The 26,593-nt window shown below is 34.4% G+C and overlaps 1 protein-coding gene across 1 annotated transcript in view; it reads right to left on the reverse strand.

Moving 5' to 3' along the window:
• The window catches only part of LOC124365889, a 60,398-nt gene that overhangs the window by 8,514 nt on the left and 25,291 nt on the right, over nucleotides 1-26,593 (reverse strand). Inside the window, exons 5-14 of the mRNA XM_046821997.1 lie at nucleotides 25,220-25,351; nucleotides 23,262-23,483; nucleotides 19,886-20,105; nucleotides 18,959-19,166; nucleotides 17,201-17,405; nucleotides 15,915-16,086; nucleotides 11,945-12,048; nucleotides 11,200-11,361; nucleotides 5,080-5,178; nucleotides 3,143-3,292 (exon numbers count right to left, since the gene is read on the reverse strand). Of these exons, the coding sequence (XP_046677953.1) occupies nucleotides 3,143-3,292; nucleotides 5,080-5,178; nucleotides 11,200-11,361; nucleotides 11,945-12,048; nucleotides 15,915-16,086; nucleotides 17,201-17,405; nucleotides 18,959-19,166; nucleotides 19,886-20,105; nucleotides 23,262-23,483; nucleotides 25,220-25,351 (1,674 nt within the window). The remainder of the gene's footprint in view (nucleotides 1-3,142; nucleotides 3,293-5,079; nucleotides 5,179-11,199; nucleotides 11,362-11,944; nucleotides 12,049-15,914; nucleotides 16,087-17,200; nucleotides 17,406-18,958; nucleotides 19,167-19,885; nucleotides 20,106-23,261; nucleotides 23,484-25,219; nucleotides 25,352-26,593) is intronic.

Raw genomic sequence — 26,593 nt, forward strand, 5'->3', positions numbered from 1 at the left:
TATCCTGAGTCATAAATTATAAATAAAGAAAATTAAAGTATACATCAATAATAATAATAAACAATAATAAAAACCAATACTTAACCTTATTTGCTGATGACTCAAATTTAAAATTTTCTGCAAAAACTCTTCAAGAACTAGAGCGGAATATAGCACAAAAATTGGCATTAGTTAACCAATTCCTAAAAACAAATAATCTGACTTTAAATATTGAAAAGACTAAATTTGTTGCCTTTACTACAAAACAGAATGGAAATACTGACAAACCAAGGGTACTATATAATACGGATTTAGTTGAAGAAGTAAATACAACAAATTTTCTAGGGCTGAAAATTGATAAGTTCCTTAGTTGGGACGACCATGTAAAACATGTAATAAGTAAAGTTAACTCAGGAATTTATGCACTTAGACAAATGAGATATCTATGTAATCACCAAATGTTAAAATCAGTCTATCATGCACATGTTCAGTCTCACATATACTTTGGAATAAGTCTATATGGTTCAACATCAAAAAAAACTTGGATAAACTACTTAAGCTACAGAAAAAAGGGATTCGTATTATGTTAAGTCTGAAAAATAATGATTCTGTGAAGGAATATTTTACAAAATTAGAACTTTTGACTGTATATGGAATGTACATATATGAAACAATCTTAATTGTAAAAACTGATTCAAGTGTAATTAATGACATACACCCTCACAACACCAGATGGAAAAAAATACTATAATAACAGAGCACCATCGACTTGAGTTATATAAAAAGAAACCAAATTACATTGGAAAAGTATTTTTAAGGCGTTTGCATGAAAATATTCTAAAGGAAAATAATATTAATATTTTTAAAGCCAAATTAAAAAAGTATATTATAAGCCTTAGTTTATACTCGTTGGAGGAATTCATGTCATTAAAAAGACCAAACTAGCAAATATTTTTAGTAATAAGATTGGCCATATGTATGATGGCATTTTGACACTATTCTTGTACACTTGATGTATTCAAATGAATAAAGAAAATTAAAGTATACATCAACCTTTTATAGGCTAGGATTATTGAATAAAAAGAAGGAGAGTAGGCAAAAAATATAAAATTATAATTGCATTTAGAATACAAAGTACCCTTAGGCTAAGTCTCATAAACATAAAACCAAACATTGGCACTCGGAACAAACAAATGTGTTTACAGTATAATCAACATGTTACAAGAGCTATTCAGAAAAAAAGGAACGTTTTGGAATTTAAAAAACCAAGTACAAGAAAAAAGTGTATTATATACATGTGAAAGAGTGAATAAAATACTACTTTTAGTCATAATCACCATACAAATTTTATAGCGGTGGACAAGCTTTGAAATTCCTATATCATATAATTCTTCATCTGTGATATCAGCCACTCAGTGACACTTACCTGGAGCCCCTCATTGTTGTCAAAATGCTGTGTTGCTAACCAGGTCTTCATTTTTAGTAACCAGTGAAAATCACTTGGAGCAAGATCAGGACTGTAGGAAGATGAGGAAAAACTTCCCACTTGAATGAGTTTCAAGAGTTGTTGTGTATGGTTTGCCCTGTGAGGTCGGGCATTGTCAATCAAAAGCAAAATTTTGCATGACAATTTTCCTTGGCATTTGTTTTGGACAGCTCCCCTAAGGTTTTGCAATGTTTGGCAGTACCGTTCAGAGTTGAAGTTAACAGATATTTCCTTGGTTTTCAAGCAGAACTTGTGTATCCACACTCCATGGTAATTTTGTCTAACAATTTGCATGATTCACCCAGGTTTCGTCTCCTCATACAATTCGATCCAGGAGTGCATCACCATAACTGTGGTAGGCCTCCCAAATTTCAAAGCTGCCCCCATTCGTTGTTCTTTATGACGATCTGTAAGCATTTTTGGCACCCATCTAGTACAAAATTTGTGGTAGCCTAACTTCTGTGAAACAATTTCAAACAATATAAAGTACGTGAAACTTGTGGAAAACATAGAGAATGCTCAGTTATTATGAAATGGGTTTTCAAAGAATCTCTTCGTCAACTTTGGCAACCAGATCGTCATTCACAATGCTCGGACGTCCACTCTTCCCTTGATCATGAACATTTGTTCTGCCATTTTTAATCTGATGCACCACTTCCTGGTATATCTATCAGTCATTACATTGTTCCTGTACACCACTCAGTTACCAATGAATTCTATTGGTTGTAAGTTTTTTGCCAACAAAAAACGAATCACAGACTGCACTTTACAACTAGTGGGATTTTTTACTGCAGTACACATTTCAAATTTGATTATAAAAAAAAAACAAGCAATGCGGAGATGTTCTCATTGTCACAGCTGGATATGACTAAGGTGCAAAGCATGGGCAAACCAATATATGCTGCATTTGGCACATGCCAGGCAGCATCAGATGGAAAAGTTTCTTACTTTCTGAATAACCCTCATATAACATGTTTGTTGATATGGAATACATGGGTGGGCAAAAAGACTTCTTACTGATTGTAAAAGTTAAAATGATTGAATACAAAATTGGTTACTTCCAAGTCTTATAAATAAAATTAAAAAAGGTACAACATTTGCTGCTAGGTTTTACTTCAAAATATAATTATTAAATCTTTATACTAATCAATAAACAATGATCATATATGAATATTTTCTTTTAAGTACAAAGAATTCTTTCAAAATGTAACATTAGCTAATTAATATAATTACTAGATAATTGAACGAAATAAAATTAATTAATATAATTACTAGATATTTGAACAAAATAAAATCTGGAAACATGATTATTGCAGTACTTTAAGGTAAAATAACAGGCGTTATACAGAAAAAAAACCGAAATATGCAGTACAACCTGTGTATAGGCTCAAGTTGCCTCTAATGAATTTAGTGTAGATCCAAGAATCTTTAGTGTAAGAACCAATACCTTTGGTTCTGATACATTATTTAGAGCAAGATAAGACAAGGTAATAACAATGAAAATAAGTGACAAAAACCATTGAATAAATCACATTTACTAAAAATAAAACTTAAACCTAGATTATACTAAAAGTTTAGGTTTGCATACCAAAAAAAAAAAAAACAAACTACCAAATGCCTTAGTATTTAATAATATTAATCAGTATTATCATATTAGGAGGAACACATAAAACTGACCAGTTCATGGTTCAAACCGTCGACTGCTCTCTTGTCCGAGTCAGCTAAAGCTTCCACCTTCCTCAACCGCTGTCTCATCTCCGAGTTCTCAATCCTCAGTTTCTCCACCTCCTCCTCCAGGGCCACCTTATCTGACGCGATCAGGGCCAACTGCAACACACCAGATAGATTATGGATCAATCCTTACACTTGTCCATCTATTATGGAATCAAAGCAGTAAGAAGTTGAACACTTGGTTGTTACAATTAAAACTTTTTGTTCACTAGCTATAAACTTGAATAAATGAAAGAACTGGAGCAATTGTTAAGTCTTGCATGAGCCAAGTTCACCATAATTTCAAGTCAAGTAGCAAGGGAAAATATTGACTTGATTTTACCTGCAAGTAATAATTTTTCAAATAACAAGTTTGACATTTTAGAGCTGCTTGAGGTTAAAAAAAGGATGATCATCGATATGATACTGATGAAGAATAGAAACATATACCATTCATTCATCTTTTATGAATAGATTTTCCCAATTTTATAGCCAAACAACTGAATGCCAAATTATTGCTGTTCTTTACTCAAGATAATAAATCAAAATCTTTACTACAACATCATTATCGAACCAGAATTAAAATAAGATTTGATTTTGTCAGTACAAGACCGATTCATAAAACAGACTTATTAAACTCATTTCATGCTGCTTATTATGTAAGATTTGGTTAGATTGTCCTTCCATCTTAGAAACTTGGAAAAGATAGTCTACCTGGGAGTATACTTCCTCAGCCCCAAGGATATCAGAGAACAGGAACCCTCAAATCTGATTGGTTTTTGCAAAAGCCTCGGACTTTTGAGGACACAAAATTAAAGTAAGGGAGGCGCAAAGGTCCTTTTAGGACTAAGCGCGGGGACAAACTGTCCTTTTCCCTCAGGAAGGAAAAAAAAATGTAAGATTTGATTTTGTCAGTACGAGACCGATTCATAAAACAGACTTCTTAAACTCATTTCATATTGCTTATTATGTAGGCTGTATTGTAAACTTCCTTAAGTCATTCTAGGAGCAGAGGATGGTAGTTTCATTATATTGTGGATGAGTGACTGGAGTGACAAGGTCCAAAAGCTGTCCAAGACTCATCCAGTCCCTTTGATTAACACAGTGAATACACCAATCTTGTTACAAATGTATTCATTGTGATAATATAGAATGTTTCATTTGATTAATCAATATCACTCAAATTGTGTAATTCTATCAATTTCACTGTTTTTTTCTTTAAAAACAATTACTCATTATTATTCCATATCAGTTAATTTTCATGGTGTATTCAGTACACCTGGGGTATCCTGGTGTTCACTTGGAAGTAAACGATATTCATCACTAATAAAATTTCATATCTATTAACAATCACCTGCTGAAGCAAGCACTGACCGGACCTCAATACTACTGTGTTAACTAACATTCGTAGCAATATACTTGTCCACAGTATATTACGTATTTTGACATGGCTTCTTGATTACCTTAAATCAAGCTACATTTTTACCCATTTATGACATTATGACTCATTGTTAACTGCTTCCGACCTCATTAATAAAACTTTTACTATTATTCAATGCGAATAGAGTTTAGCACTCAAACGATGCAGACTCTGTTATGAACATCTTCATCACTGACTTTTCTTGGATCACTTTAGATGTACTTGGACTCCAGATTCCAGAAGTCAAGCCTGTGATAATGTCAGATTTCACATGCTGCACTCAGCTGTAAAGGAGCTAAACTCAATATTCATATTGAAATTTGATATGATGTTAGGATGAAGAAACAGAATTAAAATTTACTGAATTAACTCAAATATTTGTTGCAACACAATTTTACTTTATAGTATTGTGTTTTACCTAAAATGTACAAGTAGTTGTATAATTATTCTACTAGTGACTAAACAGATTCTACTATCCTTTTACCTTATGGTTAAACTCATCTTGCATCCTGCGAGACAAGTCCTTGAACTCTTGCAATTTGCTTCGATGAACTCTTTCCAACTCCTCTTTGTACACTTTTAGCTGAAAGAAGCAAGTTTCGCACTTAGCAAGTTTAGTTAATTATAAAACACAACTATTTATCTAAAATAACAAACACGCTATAATATAAAGATAGGTATAAATTAGTACATAAAGAAAAAAAGCAATATTTATGTTAGGTACAAAATATATTAATTTGAAAATTCAAACAGTAGTTATTATTCTTTGTTTGAAGGTTAGATATTATTGTTGCATATATTTTATGGCTATGTCCACCCTCTGTAGCAATTGTATGTAATTTTTACTAACAATCCTGGAATCACTGTATTCTTAGTGTAATCAAGAATGCTTTCTTGGCTCTTTCAGAAAATAATACTGATGATTTAAAAAAAATTTAAATACATAATGATGCATTGGTTCTCAGATGTACCAAGATCTTTCAATCAGAATACAGCAATATATTTTACCAGGTCAGGGTTGTTCAGGAGAACTCAGTAGCACGATTGAATACCTATACTATATGGGATAAATTGTATTAATAAAGCAATATTTGAGTTAACTGCAGAATGTCTCATGCAATTTTAGAACATTTCACTTAGATCAGATACCAATTAACCAATAAACAATACAAGTTTACTTGTAGCATGGACAGCAGAAAAAATCGTGTTGGTGAATGGGTTGCCAAAAACAGGGCATTGCACGGTGGTGTGCTCCTAAAGGTGCGTTTCCATTAACACAAGTTGCTGAAAACATGTTGCGCAACTTGTTGGCACATACAATTTGACCGGCTAAATTCCCTGAAACATCTGCAACACTTTGTAAGCGTAGAGTTCAACAGTACAGCGTTGAGAATTAAAGATACAGTATAGTGTTTTCTAAGTTCTTAACTACTAATTTCGTGAGTGAATATGAGCAATGCTTCTACCTCAGCTTTCGGGTTATGGCAGGCGCTTACTTCCAACTTATAAAAAGAAAGCGTAAACGTCCAAGATGGTGGATTCGAAGCTTTTTAGCAAATAGAAGAAACGGAAGGAGCATATAACTCTTTGATGAGAGACTTACGTATGCAAAGCGGTTTTTTATAATTTTTTTGAGAATGAAAGCTTCTGATTTTGAAACTTTACTTAATCTTGTTGCACCGAAAATCATGAAAAGTTTTAAATATCGAAAACCTATTACTCCTGGAGAAATGTTAGCGACAACCTTCCGTTTTTTTAGCTACAGGTGATAGCTACAGTTCCCTGATGTACCTTACACAGGATTTCCAAATCAGCCATTTCAAGATTTATACCTGAAGTTTGTAAAGCCATTGTTTCGGCTTTAAGGGATTTGCATCAAGGTAAGAATAATTGTTAGAAAAAAATTACCCATTTAACACGTAACATTTTAGCTATACTAGTAATGTACATTCGTAAATAAAGAAATAATATGTAATTAAAAAATGAGTGTAATAATATTATAATATTGCACATAGAGAAAACATTAGTAAATAAAGATCGTTTGAGAGAACTTTTACTAAAAAAACTGTATCAGTACCACAGCACATGTTACTTCCTCTGATAATGACTAATTGGAATCGGAATACGGTAAAAAAATGCATTGCCAGAAACTTAAAACATTATTAGTCTATATATACATGAAATTATATTTATGTGTAAACAAAATTTAAGTATGTGTAATATTACATAAGCAAGTATTCTTTAGTACATTTTAAGACACTTTTAACGTTAACTTGTTTAATATAAATCGAGTACTGTAAAGTCATGTTCTTAATCTAGCGAGGTTGATTGGTTGGGATTTTGTTTGAGGAGAAGTGTATGATCCCTGGGGACTGCACTGTTGAGAGCTGAATGACGAATTTCTGGCATAAGGGGGGTTATACATATGAGGGGGAGGATATTGGATGGGGTGCACGTGGTTGCTGAATCCATAATTAATTATTGGAGGAAAAGGACCTGCTAATCCTTCACATTCAGCTTGGTATAAAATGTTCGAAATGCTGTGACGAACCCAAGCCTTTACTTTCTTGTCCTCAATTTTTTTCATAGACTCGCCTACATAATCACCAAAACAGGTGTCACTGTCTCTATTTTTATTTATAGATGATGTAAATACATCATATGCGAGATTGAACTTTTGTTCCCAGTTTTGAATATTTGGAAGCTTTCACAGGACGTGCGCTTTCGCGTTTCCTACTGCTTGGTTCTGGTTTCTGAGATACATTTGAAGATTTTTCTGGTAGTCCTGCTGAAGATTCCAACACTATAATAGTCGCTGATTTTTCTGCTTCCCTATCATTAATGGTGTCTTCTGCAGGTGGTTCGTCAAAGGACATCCTCGTCCTGGCAAATTTGGGGCGAGTCGTGCAAAGCCTGAAAAAAGACAAATGTGATCAGAACAAAATAATTTAAATACAAATAAAACCGCATTTGTATATCTTTTTATGTTTGCGCATGTGTCTGTAGTTGTGGTAAACTATAAAAATAGTTGAACTGACAAGTTTAAAAGAACTTTAATTTTGTTTAGACATTTTATCTAGATCTCTTAAATGAGGTGCTACTTAACTGCGCCATCGAATTAAAATGTTGCTCATATGTTACAATTCGTTGTAAAATTTAAAAAAAAATATGTATTTACAAAGTAATATAACATATCCATTAACAACTGTCAATTGTTTTTAGGTACCGAATGATGAAAAAGGATGGGATAATGTAGCAAAAGGATTTTATTCTAAGTGGAACTACCCGAATTGCATCGGTGCACTTGATGGCAAACATGTTGTTCTTCAAGCTCCAGCACACGGTGGTAGTTTGTATTATAATTATAACGAACATTTAGTATTGTGCTCATGGCTTTATGTGACGCAGATTACAACTTTTTGTATGTTGACGCAGGAGTACAAGGACGTGAATGTGATGCTGGGGTGTTTTTGAATACAGATTTGTATGACGCTATTGAGCAAAATATACTACAAATACCAGCGAAACGGCCTTTACCAGGACGTGATGTGGACATGCCTTTTGTAGTAGTTGCTGACGATGCATTTGCTATGTCCGAGCGTATTATGAAACCATTTGTGGGCAGAACATACTCAAGGATCCATTGAAAGAGCTTTCAATTATAGACATTCTAGAGCTAGGAGGGTCATCGAAAATGTTTTCGGTATAAATGAGCAGTGTATTCAGAGTTCTCAGGAAACCAAATGTTACTGCAACCTGAATCAGCAAAGTGGGTAAACGTTAAGCTGTGCTTTATTTGCATAACTTCTTGAGACAGAACTCGTCTGCTGAGACATACTCTTCTGCTCAAGTATTTGACTCAGAGGATGACAGTGGAAATGTTATTCCCGGAACATGGAGAAATGAAGGCGTGGAGCTTTGTGGACTTCAATGTTGTAAGCAGAGAGGAGAAAATCCCGGAATATTCGTCCGCCAAGAACTAGCTCACTTCTTTCACAGCCACTTTTGTGGCAAAATCGATATGCATAAATGCATGAAGTTACATCTCAGGACCGACATGTTGTTATGTTAATTCTAGTTAAGGAAATTATGTATCTTGGAATAAAAAATGTTACATATAATGTAAGTAGTAAGTAATTTTGTAGAGTTATATGTACATATGAAATTAAACTTGTGAATTTATTACATATGAAATAACCCCTAGTAATGTTTTAAACATTTCACAATTTTGTTTGCTTTAATTTACTGTAAGACAATAAAGTGCTGTTTGAATTTAAAAAATGTTATTCATACATGGAAACCTGTAATTTTTTTTTCACAACCTGATACAGTCAACAATGACTATAGTATATATGGTTTTTTTTTATAAAGTAGATTTCCTGTTGTTATTTACTTACACAGCTTTAAAATAAGGTCTGAAAAATTCTCACAACATTGTAAATAATGGATCCGGCCAGCTACATTGGTTTCCTGTTGTAATATTTTCTATATTTTACTTTCTAAATACCAACTTTCCAAGGCTTGTGGTAATTAATTAATGTATTAATGTACTTTTTCAGAAACTACTATGATACAGTGCTGAACAATCTATCACATGCTGTAAGCCTTAAAAGACACAGTTTCAGAACTGTTCTTAAACGCAGGCTGATAAGTGCCGTATTTTAATTTTAAAAATGACATAGCTGACGTTGAGAGATATATTTCATATAGCATAGGCTTTATAACAACCATCCTACAGTACTTTTGCATAAAGTGTACAAAAAATAGCAAACCTTAGTTTTAAGTGCAGAATAAAAATACATACCGTGGTAACATTAACATGGGGTGTGATACTGGACTCTCAAAATAATATTGTTCAGTTATTAATAAATCTTCTAATATAGTTATATGTATTCCGATTTTGTACAAACTTATTAACGAGTCTAAGTAAAATGTTATAAAAGATACTACCTTGTCTTAATATACTTACCAGGTTCCAGTGAGCTCGAGTGTGCAACTATTTCTGTAGTTGATGATAAAAAACTCAGTAAACTAAAATACTGCCATTTAGGCACGTAAATATCGTTTAACGCTAGCTCCGCTTTTCTTACTTTTCTCCAAATTTTTGTTTTTTCTCTCATATACTGAGATCTTATACAATGAAGCTTCTTCTCGACTTCTTCAATAGGTTTCTCCATAACATCTGCAATTCTCTTAAGTGCATCAATTCTGGTGTTGGAATTTTTTGTTATTTGAATTTCTTATGTTCCAAAGAACTGTCTCTTGCTCATACAATTCAATTAACTTTGCCACTTTGCACTTTTGGCCACTCCATCGCAATAAATATTATAAATAATTATTTTATTTATAATTACAATATAATAGATTCTACCGTAACTAAAAAAAATGTAAAGGTCTACGACTTGAACAAGGAGCACGTGTCGGTTAACGTTGAGGTTAGGTTGACAGCGAGTAAACAGTACTGCGCATGCGCAAGTCCCGGCACATTGTTGCAGCCTGTTTTCCAATAGTTCGTGATACAAGTTGCGCAACATGTTTTGTTTCACAGTGGCCTGAAACAATTTTTGTCCCCGGCACATGTTGCGCAACATGTTGCAGACTGTTTCCATTTAAACAAGTTTCGGAGGCACATGTTGCGATACAAATTTGTTTAAATGAAACGGGGCTTTATGAAACGCAGTGCAGTGCAACATTAAAATTAATTAACTATAGCCTCATCACAAATTCAACAAGGCGCCAACTATCACAACTCAACAAGGTGTTGTGTGGAGATAAATAGTTTTGATGTGATAAAAGTTACTCTTTAATGCAACACTTTGATATGTCCATGCACAGTTAATAGTTAAAAATTGGAACTAAAAACCAAAACAAAAGTTTTGGAAATGTAATAAAAAGGTTTCGGTAAAAACATTGTTTGTTCAAATATTTTACGATATATTTATGTTGGAAATACATTTTGATATTTAAAATAAATATTTTACAAAGTATTTGGTAGCAATGTTTTTAGTATTCAATACACAATCACATGTCTAATACTACATAGGCAATTAACAATACTTACATTACATACATTCTTTATGTCAACCCTTAAAAGTATTTTAACAGCTTGAATATATAATTTAATTTTTAGCACGTTACAATGCCACTACTTGAAAGAATAATAAATATTATAAACATTTGGATACCATTATGCGTATTTTTGTTTTTCTTTTGTAGTCACAAATCGTCTATCAATCACCAATAAGCAAAGATAGCTACTTAGTTTTATTCCTTTCATCCACCCCACTACCACCATTCCATTTCTACTTTTTGTGACACTGTAATTTTTAGGTAATTGAAAATGTACACCATTTTTTTTTTGGACCATCAGTAAAAATTATAAACAAAAGAAATAATTTATTACAAATCCTAATATTAAAATTCTCTAATTATTGAAAAAAATTTAGATGTTTCTAATAAACAATTATACAATACTACATAGTACCATACAGATCTTCTTGCATTTCACAAATGTGTGAGTAACACCTCATTTCTCTAGAAGGACGAACCCCAATACTATCCTACATCTTTATATCCTCCACAAAGGTAGCCTCCTCACACCTACCTTCTGCTGGTTCTCAATCAACTCCACCTGCTGCTGTCTCAGCTGATCTCTCATGTTCTGGAGAGCCCCCACCAGTTGCCTACCTTCTGTCACTTGACCTCCCACTTCCGCTTCCCATCTTGATTGCAACATTGCCAGCCGGGCTGCCTCCTCCTCCTTCAGCTGCAATCATATCAGTACTCAGTACTCCTTGTAACTCTGGTAAGTTTTAGTAAGATTTCACAGGTGCCCGTACATGACGGCTAGAGTTTCCCTCAACATCATCATATTGGCCTCAATCAAATCGCCAACAAACAATGCTTACATATACAGTTTTTAAATGACATTTCTCAGCAACTCTAATGCAATTCTCTTAGCAATTCTATAAATCTATTTTAGGAACTGTATGATGTCATCTAAAGGTTTTCAGGTACCTGTATATTTAGGATATTTTTTGGTACATTTTACTTCTCAAATGTAAAATTTGCATCAGTCAAACTCAGCTAAACAAGCCTGTGTTAAAAAATTCAAGAATATATATATTGAAAGAAAAATAAGACCATTAAGCATTGCCACATTTCATTAAAAATCATTCAAATAAATAAAACTGCATTATATGTCCAGGTGTTTCAATTTAGGTTTACTTTAACATGCGCAGGATATTTCTAAAGTTAAGGTTGACAATTTGAACATCCTAACTAAACTTCCATACACTACTTATTACAATCAATTTTAAAATTAAAGGGACAACAACCCCCATACTAACCCCTTCCATCACCATGATTCTCTGTTTCTCTGCCCAGTCTTCTAACTCTTCAACAAAACTGAGAATCTTCAACTCTCGAGCACGTGGTGACAAAACTTCTGTTGCTGCAACACGTAACATTTAATCATTTGTTAGAAATCTAATTTGTATAAAATCTGACACTTAATGCTAATTTAACTGTTCAAATCCTGTACAATTATGTCTTGCAAGGAATTTTTTTAAAGGATGCTTTTAAAAACACAGGAAAAACATTCCCATTATTTATCAGTAACTTGTGAGGGACGTTCGGAGAGTAAGTTGCAGAGGCATCTGATTACCTGTTGGTGGGAGTAGTGATGAGATCTGAGTGGCGCTGTGTAGCTACATTCTAGGTGCATCTAGTAGTGTCATTCAACGTAGTGTTAATCTCAGAAGAAACACAATTCGAAAACATTTTTTGAAGGATCACATTTGAAAAACCAAATGTCGAACCATTTGGAGAAACTCACTGAAGAGTTCATTCAAGAAATACTTCCCCAAACACTTTTGATGAGAATATTTATAGGTTGGCAACTGACCCATTCAATGTCAACATAAACTATCTGCTAGAAGAATATTTGGAAAGAAAAATACTATCCCTCTCGCAAATATGACTCTGACAAAATGGACAAATCATCATTTTGGCAAAAAAATACTTTAAAGTGAGATTGCAAAGTTTAGGTTTTTTTGTCATTTTATATCTAAAATGTTAAACACATTTAAATGAGTTTGACCACAATTTTCTTCTGACTGGATCACCCTCAGTACTGGATCGGGGTTTTTTTTTTTTTTTTTTACGATAGGAAAATGCATTATGCACCGTCAGGGACAGGTGTTCACCCTGGTGTGTGGGACTCTCACCCACTAAAAACCTACCGGTCCAGGCATTGGAAACCCTCTCGGGAACGCATCTCTGCAACTACTTCCAGAGGGTGCCATCGTTCGCCCAATGGGCATTACTTCATTCTAAAATCCACCAGCATGAGCTATTCTGGTGCTTTATAGCTGCTCTCTTCTTTTTTGCCTTAGCACTCTCTTGCAGAACGCAGCCACAGCGTTCCACGATTCGGGACTGGACAACATCTCTTCTATAAGAGTCTCCGGCGAAACATGCCCGATAGCTGCCTCCAGCTCCCTTCTCTCCGTTTCCCACCTTCTACATTTGAAGAAGGTGTGCAAGGCATCGTCCGCATCCGAATCCCCATACTGGCATTCCGGACTCGGGATCTTCCCATTCTGTTAAGGTAGAAGCCGAAACAACCGTGCCCAGTGAGAAGCTGGGTAAGGTAGAAGTCTACCTCTCCATGCTCTCTTTCGGTCCATCCCCTCAGATCACCTATGAGCCTAAAAGACCAACGTCCTCGACTCTCCGTCTCCCATCGAGTTTGCCACTCATCCATTGTGTGCGAACGGGCAGTAGCACGGCTGACAGTGCCATTCCCATCGTATACACGCTTCCGCTCAAGAGCAAGAAGATCGATGGGAATTACCCCCGCAATCATAAGGACGGCCGGCTCCGAAACGGTACGATAGGCAGATGAAATCCGGAGAGCTCCTCTCCTCTACACCGCCACGACCTTCTTCCTGTAACGCTTCTGCCGCAAGGCATCCGCCCATATCTCGCAACCGTAGAGTATAACCGAGTTCGTCACGGACATGAGGACTCGGCGCTTAGTCTCTGCGGGTCCACCGACGTTGGTCATGAGCCTACTCAGATTGGCCACAATCTTTTCAACTTTCTCGGCCGTACAGGCGATGTGGTCCCAGAATGTCATACGGGAATCCATTCTCACTCCTAGATACTTTGACGCAGCGTTTGGTATCGATGAGCTCCGTGTTGACGTTTAGCTGCACGACGGGATCTATCCTCCTCCTGGTGAGAAGAACGATCTCTGTCTTCTCGGTGGCCAAAGACAGTCCATGCTCACCCATCCAACAAAGTATTCGCCTCAGAGCTAGACTTAGCAATCTCTGGGCCTCATCCAACTCTCTCGCGGTTATGACTACGGCAATGTCATCTGCATAACCAACGAGGAAGGTGTTGTGCGGCATCTCCATACGAAGAACCCCGTCATACATGATGTTCCACAGGTCTGGGCCAAGAATCGAGCCTTGGGCAGCACCTGCCGTCACTTCCCTATTACGAGGTCTGTCCAACGTTCCAAAGACCAGTTTCCAATCCCTAAGGTAGTTATTTAGCAGCCTCAAGAGATACGGTGGAATCAAAAACGTGGACTGTAGGGCACCGAGCATGTCAGCCCAACTGGCCGAGTTAAAGGCGTTCCTTACGTCCAGTGTTACCAGCATTACCAGTTTGCGGTACCTATGGTCTCCCTGCTGTACTGACTCGAACGCTCTGACAACTTCGCCGACAGCACCAATCGTAGAACGACCCCACGCGGAAACCATCAAACGCTCGAGGAGTTTCCCCGCTGTGTCCAGCATGCAGAGGGGTCTGTACCCCTCTGTCTGTACTGGATCAGGTTCAGTTACCATTGTTTTCAGTATAACTAAATCTTTACAATGATGTACATAGGCTGTCATTAATGAGTTTATTCTTATTCCTGATGGTCCATAAAGGTGACATCTGATCACCTACTAAATAAAAATAGTAAGTTACTCACCAGTAATAGCGTACGAAAATTTGTTACTTTTTCTCTCATTGTTTAAAAGCTAACAAGCTGTTGTAGACTTCATTGTCACTCAGTCACCCAGTATTATTAATGTATCACTAAACTTCTGGTGGAAAAGGTTAATTTCATTCTTATGTTATCTTAAAATACCAATAGTAACATAATCAACTAATACGACAAACCTTAAAAACTGGTGGTCCTGGCTCCATACTGTCACAAATATTTTAAACATTTGAATGATTTTTGTAAAAGAACTTCATTTATTAATGTTTAATGTAACCAATACGCGCTCAGATGTATTAAATTTTCATTATTTTGTTTAACTGTGTGTGTTTGTTTCAATAACTGAAGAAACCAAATTATGTTGTATGTTATCTTATTAAACCAATGACATCTCTATGTGCCTTTGAAATAGTACGGTCACTATTACCTATCTTGAATTATCACACAGCAAAAAGGTAAAATAAACATTACTCCAATATTAAACTCCAACAAAAATATTAAAACATTGTTCTCACTATTAGCTATTATTTATGACCAGAATCTATTAATGTTGCACTCTTTCAATGTGCAATGACTAAAAAGTTTCCCTCAGTTATCATCTTATCATCAAGTTATCATCAGTTAAGTCTTTGTTATTCCAACATCCTGAGTAAGAAGTTGTAACCTTAATTCAATAATTTTGAATTGAAATTTAGAATTGTGGAATAAATTCAAAATGAAGAAATCGTAAGCAATATTTGTAATAAATACTATTTTTATTTTTTTATCTGCAGTTTGAATTGGTTTTGGATTTAATTTAGTTAGTCGGATTTGAATTCATCAGCCAAATAGGTCTTCTTTCCCAACTATCTTTAATATCACAAACCTTATTGGAATTGATCTCGGATACTGTAGTTCAGTATAAGGTTATGTTGTACTTACCACTTTTGAATAGGCTACATGGTGAGATCAAGGTGTCCATCAAAGTTGAAGCTGACTACTGTAGTTCAGTATAAGGTTATGTTGTACTTACCACTTTTGAATAGGCTACATGGTGAGATCAAGGTGTCCATCAAAGTTGAAGCTGACTACTGTTGTTCAGTGTAAGGTTATTATATTGTTGGGTTGTACTACTGTTTGGGAAATTTTTAATAAGATTTTGGGAATATCTCACGTTTGTGTGAAATTCATTCCGAAATTGCTCATGACCGAGCAGAAAAACCTTAGCTGTGAAATCACTCTGGATAACCTACTTTGGATAGGCTGCGTGGTGAGATTGAGGTATCTATCAAAGTTGAACTGATTACTGTAGTTTTATAAGTTTGGGTTGTACTCACCACTTTTAGGTTGGCTTGGTTGTGAGATCGAGGTGTCTGTCAAAGTAGAAGCTGACTGGCTCTTCGGAGGGGTGGTGGGAACAACATCAACTAGTGCCCAGACCACCCCTACCTCCCCCACTCTCAGGCCCCTCCCAACCTCCTCTAGCACAGCTGAACGCTCACTGTCCTTCTGTAACAAAACAGTACCAAATTTTAAGCAACTAAGAATGTTTTTTAAATAGTTACATAAATTTAAACAAGTTTATGAATTTTTAAATCCAAAAACCATGTTATATACAACAAAACAGTAAGAATCTGAAAATTCAGAAAAAAATTAAAATAGGAAACAAAAGCCTTCTAGTTGATACGTTATTACTTTGTTTGTTTCTTTTTTTAGTGGGTTTGCTAAAACAGACGGCTACAATTTTGTTTGAATGTACACTTTTTTTACAACAAATTTAAAATGACTAATAATTCACATTATCAAGCTAGATAAATACGAGGTCTGTCCAAAAAGTATCCGACCTGCATTTATATATTCGCGCCCAAGCATCCTCAATGGTGTATGAGTGTAATTAGTAGTTCCTTACGAAACATCTGAATGCAGTAGTTTTTTGCTGAACACCTTGGTCGTGTACAGTGTGTGTTTATTTCTCACTTGTTTTTCTGTTTGTCGCATTTGTGTTATATTGAAAATGACAGAAAAAACTGATCAATGAATTTGCATCCAAGTTTTGATTGTAAATGTAAGTCCATGACATCCCCAGTAATAATTTTCTTAAGGACATTTTCATCATCATTTTCAAAACAGTAGTTTTTGGTATTCCAAGATCATTTTCGTTCATGAATAGTCAATCAACGATTAATTTCAATTACAAGTCATACGCTCGATATTTTCTGTTGCTGTTGTCAGTGAAGGTCAGCCAGAATGAGAATCACTGTCAACAGATGAGTGGCCATTTTTAAACCGCCTTTACCATTCTTTTATCTGTGTTGTGCTCAAACTTTTATCCCCTAAAGTTCTTCTGTATCATTTCAATCATCTCCGTAGATCTCTTGCCAAGATTAAAGCAAAACTTCATGCAAGTTCTTTAATCAGTTTTCCACTATCCCACCAACTCCAACAGTTATTCCCAAATTAGACTAGACCTATCAAATTACCTTAGTGATGCGCCACTCCCGGACATCCATAAGGTTGCCCAGATTTAAGTGACACATCAGATTTTGCTGTGCCCAGTTTCAGTTCAACTGGAAGGTATAAACCAGCCAGACGTGACTCCTGCTGGGTTCTAAATAGTACTTACAATGAGCTTTTCCGGAGGAGTGAGCAAAGCAGTGGCGATCAGCTGAGTACCAGTGCCCAGCTGTAGCATAGGTGGCTGTGAGGCTAATGTCGACTCTAGCAGACGACGGGGCAGAGTCAAAGTCAGCTGCCACTGTAGAGGTGACCAGCTGCTAGGTAGTTTCACCTGTTGGGGTAGCGATACTGTGGCACTCGCACAACACAACCTGCATCAGTGCATGTTACACAATAATCATACTCACAGTGATCAAGGAATAGGACCAGAGAAAATAAAAAATAATTAAAAATTAAGACAAGAACTTAAAAGGAAAAATAAAACGTGAAGATTACCATTTTTGGAAAAAAACTGAAATAGATAAGAAACTATATATATTATATATTCAATTCAAGTTAGCTAAGACTTTCCTTAAATATTGTCATATAATAGTGATGTAAAAGAATTAAGGCTGTACCAATTCTACAAAGAAAGAATTAACTAGGAAACCTAAAAAGATTTTAAGAATCAAACAAACCTAACCTAACACACCACAACATTGAGGCCAAGGACCAAAACACAAGGCGAGAGGTGGCTGTCTTCCTGTTCTCTTTGTTTCTCATGATGCTTCGTGATACCACAGTAAGTGCCAACTTGATTTCCTCATCAGTGTTCCACCTTTGCTAGTTATGGTATGACGTGTTATTTGTGCTCTTGCATTACTTGTGTTCATTCTCTCCTGCATGGACTTCATGCCGTTCGAGTACCAGTTATAAGTTTTTTTTAATGTATTAGGATTTTTTACATTAATTTAAAGAAAAGGGTAGATTTCAATTCTAAAAATGTATTATTAAACTTTTTATAACATATGTAACAATGGAAAATGTGTGAAATCCCACTAAAATTCCTAATGTGAATTAATACTCTTTTAATTGCACAATAAAATTTAAACCACAGTACTTGCCTAAGCATTATTGTAAAATCAACAGGTTACAGCAATATAACGACTTTTACTTTATAGAACAGAGTATCAAAATTTAAGGGTAGAAACATTTTCATTATTATTCACAATAATTAGAAAATAAACATTTGATTTCTTTATTGTGCAGCCGATAAAAATTAGAATTTGTCCTTTTTAATTGACTCTACATTTATAATTGGGTAGATCACATTAGATCCATTAATGAAAATAACTTTAAAATATTTATTTGTAATTGTATTTTAGTTGTATATATTTATGTACACCTTTAAAATCGTAATCTACCACTAGAATTTGATCCACATAAGGGATAGTGAATGTGGAAAAATAAGTCAATTTAAAGACTTTTCAAAGTTATGTGCAGGTAAAAATTAGGATCACAGGATAGTAATGCCTCAACTGGGAGTGAAAACTTAAAAATTCTGTGTCCTACATAAAACATATCTGGCCTTCCTCAAAGGCACAAACGACTAGGGACACCTTGATAAATTTAAAACACTTAAGATTAAATTGTACAGTGTGAATATAAATCAAGAGACATTTTACATCTGAACATTTCTCCTCTTTTAGTTTAAAATCACTAATATAAGATTCCAGAGCAAAAGCAGGTATGAATTGCCCATCTGGTCTTCTTTAATACTCTATTTAAATTATTATACATGATTAATCATTTTTTAATTTTAATTTTGTAAATAAACGCTGAAACATTTTTAATGAAGAATTTTTGTAGGATTCTCTATAGCTGGGATTTAAGAGATCAACAAATTGACAAATAAAATGATGCCAGTACATAGGTGGCTGCTCACCTCAACCAACACTCACAGGACAGAGGCTCATCCATCTGTAGACTCATCACTGAGACAGAGACTGTATGTGTTGAGACAGGCTTATCTGTGCGATATGTCTCACTGCCACTGTCTACCGTCCGCACAGGCGCCAGGCGAGGGGTAAGAGATAGTGACACAGTCCGCGGCGTCTGCAGAGGCAGAATACTCTGGCCATTATCTGCATCACCTACCAAACAAGGAAAACAATTACTATTATTTGTTTACTCTACACTCATTAATTGATTATTCCTACCTGCCTGTTTCAATAATAAACTACAAATGAGTGCAACGCTCATTCGGGGCCAATAACAAAAAACTTACAACAGTGGTCGGCAATGGAAGCGTGCTGCTATCAATGTAGACTTCTTTAATGAATCAGACGGCTATTTTAAAAAGGAGCTACCACTGATTCTGTTGCTAAATCTTCATAGTTACATTTTGCAACCAATGTTATTTTACTATCTTGTTATTGTTTTTCTACTTTTTTTTGTTATTATTATTCTTAAATTGCTTATGTTAGTATTATTGCTGTTAAGTTTATCACATATTGTAAGAGTATCTATTATCATATATTATACTATCACTATTAAAAAATTTATAATTACAATATTTTACTGTTACTTTACAAATATTTTTGTTATTGTACTGTTCTTATGCTATTTATTATTTTATTTAGCTTTCAATAATTTTTCATTATTGTTTTGTTTTTTTAACATTAAAAGATAGTTTTCCACAAGCCTGTTGTAACTACCAGACTATCTAAATTGTTATTGTTCTTATAATTTATTTATTCTTATTTGAAGTAACTGTAGGTGATCCTACCATCTTGAGATTGTTTCTTTCTTTCTAATGACAACTTATGGTGAATAGATAGGATCTGTTAGAAATAAATAAATAACAACCTACCTCCGGCACCGATAGTACCAAGTGGTGGAACGATAGTCTCCGACTTCTTCTTGGCCACAGGAACATCGCATGACAGGCAGACGTTAAAATCAACACAAGGCCTCACATCAGACGGTGTCTCTGCCAGGTTGTGGGTGGGGGAGACAATACAACGGCATGAAACACTCCTCGTCTGCTGCCGCTCTCGCTTGGCATTGAACTCTTCGGAGAGCAACAAACTCTACAAAATATTTCTGTTGTTTTTTATATGTCACATTGCGTAATATATTGGGTTTCACACTAACTACAATAGAAGTCAGAATAAGATTACCAATTAGCCGCAATTGGAATGCTGAAAATGACTTTCAACAAATACGCATAAATACCTATATAAACATTGTGTTCTTTTTCACAGTTTGAACCTAGAAATGGCAGTTAAAAGTTACGGTATTGACAAGCAGGTTGTACTACAAATTTTTGTTACATTTTTTCTAATTATAATAACTAAAATAATAAAATAAACTCCCATTGTCGTTTATGGGTTTATTTATATATCGGGGTGATATGTGTTCTTAACCATGGTGATGGGCCAATGATTAAATCCACACATGCCAAAAAAGTTTTTAAACATCCAAAAGTTCTATTGTATTACATTGCATTATATATCATTTTAATCTGTATATTCCAAGGAATTAGGAAGTAATGTATAAGTGAATTTACCCTAATCTGAAACCCATTGTATTCTGTTCAATGTTAAAATTTACTTTTGCAAAAATATATTTCAAAAATTCTCACAAATACTTCTACATTACTAATATCTTCTACATCATTTATTTCATCATCTAAAACGTCTCTGATTTATTCTGAACCTAAATTTTTTTCCATCACAACCAAATATATCACAACTCAAAACAATAACAAAGCAGACACAATGGAAAAAAATTATATGAAAAACATCAATATATTTCAACTACTAAAATATATGATTAAATTCCATAGAGGATTTTTAAAATCTATATAATTTTTTAATTACGGTACTAACTAAACATTAGATTTGGACAATACAACACTTTATAAAACATTAATTTGGACAAGAATTGGTGAAGGAAATAGTATTGCGAAAGTGCTTACATAATTGTTACACTCACAATGATTTCACCTGTGCAGAGGAAATAATCATTGTGGCCAATACTGTTGCAGCGAGGGGTAATTTCCATGCACATACCGTGCTATGTGTATCATTTGTTACAGCAGAGTACCCATATTTTGGTTGTGGTTTTCCTAACTTTGTTACATCTCAGGTAAATATCTAAGTTTTAAACATAACTAAGATGTTGTCAAGTATGACTTTTGTCACGTTCACCATCATACTTTGTTGATTTCTCAATTTTTATAAATGCTTTTGGAACATTACCTTAGGTTTTGTCACCTGGAGAACAGAACATATTTCGGTTCTCGGAGTGATCATACTTCAGTTTTTGTAACACATAATGCTAGAAAATTTCCAACATTCTGTTTCCTTTCAAAACAAGTATTGTTAATGATAAGGTCTAAACAAATTATACGGGTTATAGGCCTAATAGTTCAAAAACCTAGGAAATGTATTAAGGAAAAGGGTGTCACAAACTTCTGTGGCTGATAGTACTCGTCATTTAAACCAAAAGTGTCCTTGACACATAGGCAGAGAAACGTGACGTTTAGCCGCTAGCTGCTATTTTGTATTTTTACAAAAAAATATTATCTCAAGAGCTAGTAAAGCTACATTGGTTTTACTATTCACATTGGTTGAGATATAAAAGAGAAAGGCTTAAAAAATAATTGTGTGGTTTTTTTTAATATTAACAAAATGATGCCTGTTAAAAATCTTTAAAGTCAAACAACCACGTGAAAAACCAGTATTGTTATAAAAGATTACAAGATACCAACTATTTTACAATTTCTATTACAATTCCCATGGTACTTTTCACAACACAATCCATCAACACCTAATTAACCATGACCAATTTTTTAAAGGTATGCTTGCAGAAACTAGGACATAGGTTTTGACAATCAGCTTTGTGCAACAATGGAAAATATAGTTGAAACATGTAATGTTTCAGTTCAATATTCAAATAGTGAACTTGCAAACATGCATTTATGTACAGGAGAGCTATGGGGAAAGGTAAGGAAGCTAAACGATTTTATCAAGAAATAAACCCTAATCGTCCACAAACCAGCTTCAAAATATTTTGAAAGATTGATGCTCGTTTAAGTAAAAGTGGAAGTTTGAAACCAGGCTCAATTCACTGTGGTAGACCTAAGAAGGTTGCTACACCACTGTTTAAGAAAAACGTTCCCAACTTGATTGAAGAAAATCCCACGTCATCATGCAGAAGAATAGAGATGCAAGTAGGAGTAAGTTCTCACACTATTGTTAGGCTATTGATTACTATTATATTAGACTATTGTATACATTCCCAATTACCTCTACCATTTACCTTGGATACAGGCTCTACTTCCAGAGAACTGAACAGTGCATTTGGTTCGAGAATAGATTACCCAGAAATCCAGGTTTCCCTTCCAATGTTTTGTTCACCGATGAAGCTTCATTTACAAGGAATGGGATCAATAATTTCTATAATAACCATGTTTGTGCGAATGAAAACCCTCAGGCTGCAATTGAAAGTCGACACCACAACCAATTTTCAATCAATGTTTGGGCGGAAATCTTTGCAGATAGACTTATTGGATATGTTTTGTTGGATTAAATTAAACTAATTAGTTGGAAGAAATTCCACTAAATGAGAAAACACAGATGTGGTTTATACACAGTGGGATGCCTTCACATGTTGAGGTAAATGTACAAACCAAATTAGAAAAGCTTTTTGAAGAAAAATGGATTTGCCTGCTCATTGCTCCAGTCTAAATCCACCAGATTATTATTTCTGGGGACATTTAAAAAGTAAAGTGTATAGTGTTCCATTTGAGAATGTTTACCAGCTAAGGGAAAGGATTTTTAGTTGTTGCCAAGAAATCAAGGAACAATCTGGGATATTTCAGTGTGCGTTCATTCTTTGAACACCTGTTATGAGCATAATCAGTACAAGGCGTTTTAAGTTATGAAAATAAATTAATTTATGTAACCAATAAGTTAAAATAAATTAACTTAGTTATCAGATTGAATTAAGCGGTTTTAACCTAAGATTTCTCTTGTTTATCACAACCTATGTGCAAATATTTGATATCTGTAGCATTACTAGTTCTTCAGATAATAACTTTTTTATTTAAAAAATCCAAAAAGGTGACTATTGGTTAAACAGCACATTTTCGTTTGAAATGATTAGTACTCTCAGATACAGAAGTTTGTGACACCCTTTGTGAACACCCTGTATAGCCCAAGGATTCCTAAGAAACTCACTTCCATGTTAATGCTGGTTTGTCCCACCAGAAGAGAGCCCATGTGCAATGAGACGGCTACCATTGGTTGGCGAACAAAATAGGTCTTAAGGCAGGCCAGGCTGGTGGTCATTTCCAGGCAGACACTATGATTGGTCGAGACATCGGAAACTATCTCAACCCCGAACAGGCTGTAGTTGTAGGTCAGTAACTCTGGCTCCACATCAGACTGTGACGGCAACATCTGCAGGACAGAAAAATAGAATTCTCTGCAACTAAATTCATTGTAACAACTAATAGACAGGCCTTTAATTAACAAATTAACGTAATAATTAATATCATTTCACTATAAAATAAACTTTGCTATTAACTCACATTTTTTAGATAAAATTCGGGTTAAAAACAGCTATAATTTTATGAATACTAGGAGGAGCTTAAAAAAATTAAACTTGTTTCTATAAAAACTTAAAAGCGACAAAATCCAAGTAGAGTATTTTTTAAATTGAAGAAATTCTATTTGTGAATCAAAATTTTCTGAAATATAAAAATAATGGACTAAAAAGGTAAAAGTTTGCATCATACTCAGGAAATATCAGAATTTCTAAATTACATTTAATGGGACATTTAATCAGAGTGCATTTCACTTGTAATGTAATACAATATTTGAACAAATTACTCCTTCCTCCATACATTACTTGTAAATTCCCCTCCTGTTTGTGCAAAAGGTGTAAAAAGATCAAGTTAAAAAAAAATAATAATGAAAAGTTTGGTAAGCATAAAACCTGAGGAATCTCCAAAGTTAAAATATTATCTTGTGGGCAAGGCGAGTTGAATCCTGAGATTGAAGCTTGGAGCAAACATATTTTTGTTTAGCTGCTATAAACAAAATTTAGAGAGCAAAAACCATTGGTATATCCACCATTACGAAATGACCTTATTCCGTACCATAATGCAGAGTTTAAAAGTTTTACAGAGGCATTGTTCAAACTTATATAGGAAGGTAATGCAAAACTGAGAGCATATTTCTTAGAGACAATAGCAAATTTAACAAAAGCAGTAATTAAAATAAATCTATCATCTACTATAGTATACTATAAAAATCATTTAAACAGTGTCTAAAAAAAGAAACATTGACATCAGTACTGACCATATAACATCCTATTCTATACACTTGGAAAGGTGTTGAGACATAAACTCTGATGCAAACAACAACAATCTTATTGGCTAATAAAGAAAGATCTACCAAGGAAACATTGACATCAGTACTGATCATATAACATCCTATTCTATACACTTGGAAAGGTGTTGAGACATAAACTCTGATGCAAACAACAATCTTATTGGCTAATAAAGAAAGATCTACCAAGGAAACATTGACATCAGTACTGACCATATAACATCCTATTCTATACACTTGGAAAGGTGTTGAGACATAAACTCTGATGCAAACAACAATCTTATTGGCTAATAAAGAAAGATCTACCAAGGAAACATTGACATCAGTACTGACCATATAACATCCTATTCTATACACTTGGAAAGGTGTTGAGACATAAACTCTGATGCAAACAACAATCTTATTGGCTAATAAAGAAAGATCTACCAAGGAAACATTGACATCAGTACTGACCATATAACATCCTATTCTATACACTTGGAAAGGTGTTGAGACATAAACTCTGATGCAAACAACAACAATCTTATTGGCTAATAAAGAAAGATCTACCAAGGAAACATTGACATCAGTACTGATCATATAACATCCTATTCTATACACTTGGAAAGGTGTTGAGACATAAACTCTGATGCAAACAACAATCTTATTGGCTAATAAAGAAAGATCTACCAAGGAAACATTGACATCAGTACTGATCATATAACATCCTATTCTATACACTTGGAAAGGTGTTGAGACATCTTGTAGATTCAATAATATAAGTTTTAAAATTGAACTTACACAAAAGTTATGATAAAACTTACCTCTTTTAAGTTGGTAAAAGCAACAGCTCTGATAGTGAGCTTGAAGTGTTCCCTGCCGGAGCCCAGCGTGAGCTTGAGAGGACTGCTGGACATCTGTGCCCGTCCTCCCTCAACTGGTGGTATGAAGTTAGGCTGGAACACAAACACAGTAACATATCAGTTTGCATCTATAATTAAAATGTACATTTACACAAAAATATGAAAAATTGTATACAAATAATCATATAGAACCAATTAAGGTCTAACTGTAATGAAACAAACTTAATTTTTACGCTATTAGAACAAAACAAAGAGATCTACACTAGACAAGCAGGGGATTACACTATACCAGTCCATAGAACAGGATTGTTGGAGAAAAAAAACCATCATATGCTGGAATGAAACTCCTCAACAAGCTACCAGATCATCTGAAAGACAACCCAGGATCCATAAAGAGAACCCTACTGTGTTGGCAGCAAGACCACGCATACTACATACTCGATGAGTTCTTCTCATGGAATAATGAATCTTAATTAGACCTCTCATTTAATAATAGAATTCACTTGTAAAAACTGTTTGACTCTGTAACATGTCTTGATGATATTGTTAATAAAGCATCTTGTCTATTATTGTCTATTGTCAATTTAAAACTTCAAACACTTTAACGTCCTTAATTTCAGTTGAAAAATTATAGATGTCTCATTTTAAATATATAATAAATATGTATCCAAACACTTTTTTTTAATTTTTGTATCATTTATATTTTTTGAAAATTTAAACAATGATATACACAAAAGGTTGAGGTTTTTCCTAATAAACATTAAGAAAATTGAAAAATGTAAGAAGCGTTTCAATGCATACTATCATAACTGAAGCAAATAACGAAGAGGACGATGTGACCATCAGTTTTTACATCCTACAGGAGCATCAACATTGTTTTATTGGCCTAAGCGAGAAAACATTTGCCCGACCTACACCTCATATGCTCACACCATTGATCCTCTAACACATCGACTCAAGGATCTACAAGTTTTTACGATGTATATTTAACAGAAAATGTTTATACAGTATTCAATTTTTTTTTTAATTAACTACTTGGCTTGTTAAAATTGTAAATGTTAAATATAATCAAGATTCCAGACTTTATTGTGTTTTTTTATCGTTTTTAAACTAAAATATAATTTTTGAACAAGCCACGTTAAAATAGAGTATTTACAGTAGAGTCCCGATAGTTCGAGTCTCGATAGTCCGAGGTTCCGTTAAATCCGAGCCAACACATGTAAAAAAATAAAATGTGATATTGACATATTTGTACAACACACTCGAGCGCATGTCTGTAAACTGAGTGCTAGGCTACTTGGAGAAGCCGGCAGCCTGACTCATCAGTGCCACTTC

This window comes from Homalodisca vitripennis, chromosome 7 (genome assembly GCF_021130785.1).
Source record: "Homalodisca vitripennis isolate AUS2020 chromosome 7, UT_GWSS_2.1, whole genome shotgun sequence".
Lineage (NCBI taxonomy): Eukaryota > Metazoa > Arthropoda > Insecta > Hemiptera > Cicadellidae > Homalodisca > Homalodisca vitripennis.